The sequence below is a fragment of the Coffea arabica genome, chromosome 2c (assembly GCF_036785885.1).
Source record: "Coffea arabica cultivar ET-39 chromosome 2c, Coffea Arabica ET-39 HiFi, whole genome shotgun sequence".
NCBI classification, from domain to species: domain Eukaryota; kingdom Viridiplantae; phylum Streptophyta; class Magnoliopsida; order Gentianales; family Rubiaceae; genus Coffea; species Coffea arabica.
Genome location: NC_092312.1, coordinates 64,173,490 through 64,176,011, shown reverse-complemented (window position 1 = coordinate 64,176,011; position 2,522 = coordinate 64,173,490). Strand labels below are relative to the sequence as shown.

At 36.2% G+C, this 2,522-nt stretch overlaps 1 protein-coding gene across 1 annotated transcript; it reads right to left on the bottom strand.

Moving 5' to 3' along the window:
* Positions 1-456: 456 nt before the first annotated feature.
* On the bottom strand, positions 457-867 carry LOC113724494 (uncharacterized). The gene has a single exon (XM_027247390.1). It carries the CDS (start codon positions 865-867, stop codon positions 457-459), a length of 411 nt encoding a protein of 136 aa, XP_027103191.1.
* Positions 868-2,522: the final 1,655 nt, after the last annotated feature.

Sequence of the window (2,522 nt, the reverse complement as noted above, 5' to 3'; positions counted from 1 at the left end):
GCTTATGGGGATTTTAAGTATTTGTCCCGCTTCTCTTGGATTAAAGGTCCTGAAAATTAGAGGTGAGTTCCATCTAAAGTTGGAAATCAGTTCACTCACTCTACTAATCTTACAATCTAGGGGTTTTGGGGACTGTACTTTGGCGTCTTTGCTATCCTGGATCCAAGCATCCTCCCAAATTCTGGTACCCTTGCCATTGCCTATTCTCTTCCTTGCTCCTCTCCTTACCTCCTCTCTTGCTCCCATCATGCTTTTCCATATCCAGGAGGAGTTGCCTTTTGCTTCACAGCTTAGAGGTGTCTCCTTTGGATAATACTTGGATTTCATCACCTTGCTCAAGAGCAGGTTTGGGCAGGTGAGAAGCCTCCATATTTGTTTTCCCAACAAAGCTTTATTAAAGCCTTGTAAGTCTTTAAATCCTAAGCCACCCTTTTCCTTTCCCGTTGCCATCCTTTTTCATGAACACCAATGCACTTTTCTTTTTCCATTATCTTCTCCCCACCAAAATCTTGCCATTAAAGCATGTATGTCTTTGCATAGTTTCACTGGAAGCTTGAAACATGACATTGCCATGGTTATAGCTTTCAGTAAAACCTCCTTTGCTGCTTGGGAGAGCTTCTTGTTGCACCAGTTAGAGACTGTTTTCTGACATTTGTCTCTGACAAAACCAAAAATCTGGTCCTTGGTTCTGGTAATGACCATAAGCAATCCCAAGTACTTCCCTTGATGTACCACCTGTATATTTCCTAGTCTGCTGCAGATTTCTTTTTGTTCCTCCTGATCCACATTCTTGCTAAAGAAGGCTGAAGACTTTTCCATGTTGATCATTTGTCCTGAGCCTTGTTCATAAGTTTCCAAAATCTTCATCACCTCTTCAGCTTGATCCTTTTCAGCTTTGCAAAAAATCAGAGAGTCATCTGTCTGGGGTGCACGAGCAGGTGTGAATGGTGCTCCCTCTAGTGTACTTTGTTTTTGTCTCCACCAAACCAAAACTGAGGGTAAGATCTTGTCTTTGTCTTTAGTGCTTCCTCTTAAAGCTGTCGGAAAGCTTTCAAGTTAATGTAATGGGCTTTGTTGTCTTCCAGGTGAGATTGAAATTTGGTGGGTTTCCTTGTTTCGGACAGGGTATTTCAGAAGCCTCCTAGGGAGGAAGATTTGCACACTTCCCAAGAGAGAGAAAATTTAACTCTCACCCGGGAGAGAAAATTCCAGCTTTTGAATTGTCCTTGAGTTGAGTAAAAAGAAAATAATATCATTGGCAATTTTCATTTGATTAGTTACATATAAGATTCAGATTTCTGTTTAAACAAATAATTGGTTTTTATTAGGTAAAAATATATTTATTGAATAGTGCTCGGATGTACACAAGAGTAGGGAGCCTGCTATACCAAAAATACCACTACTGCTAGCTAAACTCTGACTACTTCTATCTACTTTTATGAAAAATAACTTGCGAAAAATCCACTTTGCACCCTTGATTTTATATTATTTTTTCACTTTAGATTTTAAACTTTAATTTTGGATGCTTTATACCCAAAACTCTTAATTTTGGACACTTTATACCCTGAACTCTCAGGTTTGTCTTATTAAAATCCAATCAATAATTACATTTGCAAAATGAACGAAATAAAGGATGGTGAAAATTAATGATAATGTACCATTTGTTCTAACTGCGATTCCTCACCCTTTTTTTTTTTTTTTTTTATCATTTTCAATACATTGTCACTGATTTCTATAAACCCAATTACTAATATTGTTAACAAAATTAATGAGACAGAAGATGGTATAAATATATGTATTATTTTTGCTATGATACCTTGGCACCTTTTGACTCTTTTGACACATTGTCAATATTGATTTGTTGGGTCCTGTGTATCGCTAATTTTACTAAAGTTATCATTTATTGGATTTAAATGAGATAAACTTGAGAGCCTGGGACATAAAGTGTCCAAAACTAAGAATTTAAGGTGCAAAATGTTCAAAATTAAAATTTAGGATATAAAGTGAGAAAGCCTATATAAGTTCGGAGATGCTAAGTGGAGTTAGTCCTTAACTAAATTCCATAATCCATCATTTACAATTCACATACTTGAGCAAATTGTTCTTCTTCACCTTTTCCCTAAATTTTCGGGCCTCCCCAGCTAATAAGCCAATTAAATCCTTCCAACTCTAATAAGATTTTTCTGTGAGCTCAATCTCAACACCCACAATCAATTTAACAATCTTGAACTAATTTTGGTCAAATTTTCACCAACTAAATGCTCCATGACCAATCTCACGACCTTACTCAATCAACTAGTTGTTTTCGAATAAATTTTGTGCTCAAATTCCAACAGTGGAAGACATCTAATACTAACTGCACCCAAAACTAACATCGTAGGCTGATTTTGAGACCAATTGCCATCTCAAATTTATGAGTTCTAGTAGTATCAATGTCCACAAAATTATTGAAGGATAAAAATCACTCACAAAATATACGTGGGAGAAGAGAGTAAATAAATAACTTTATTAAATCACTCAAC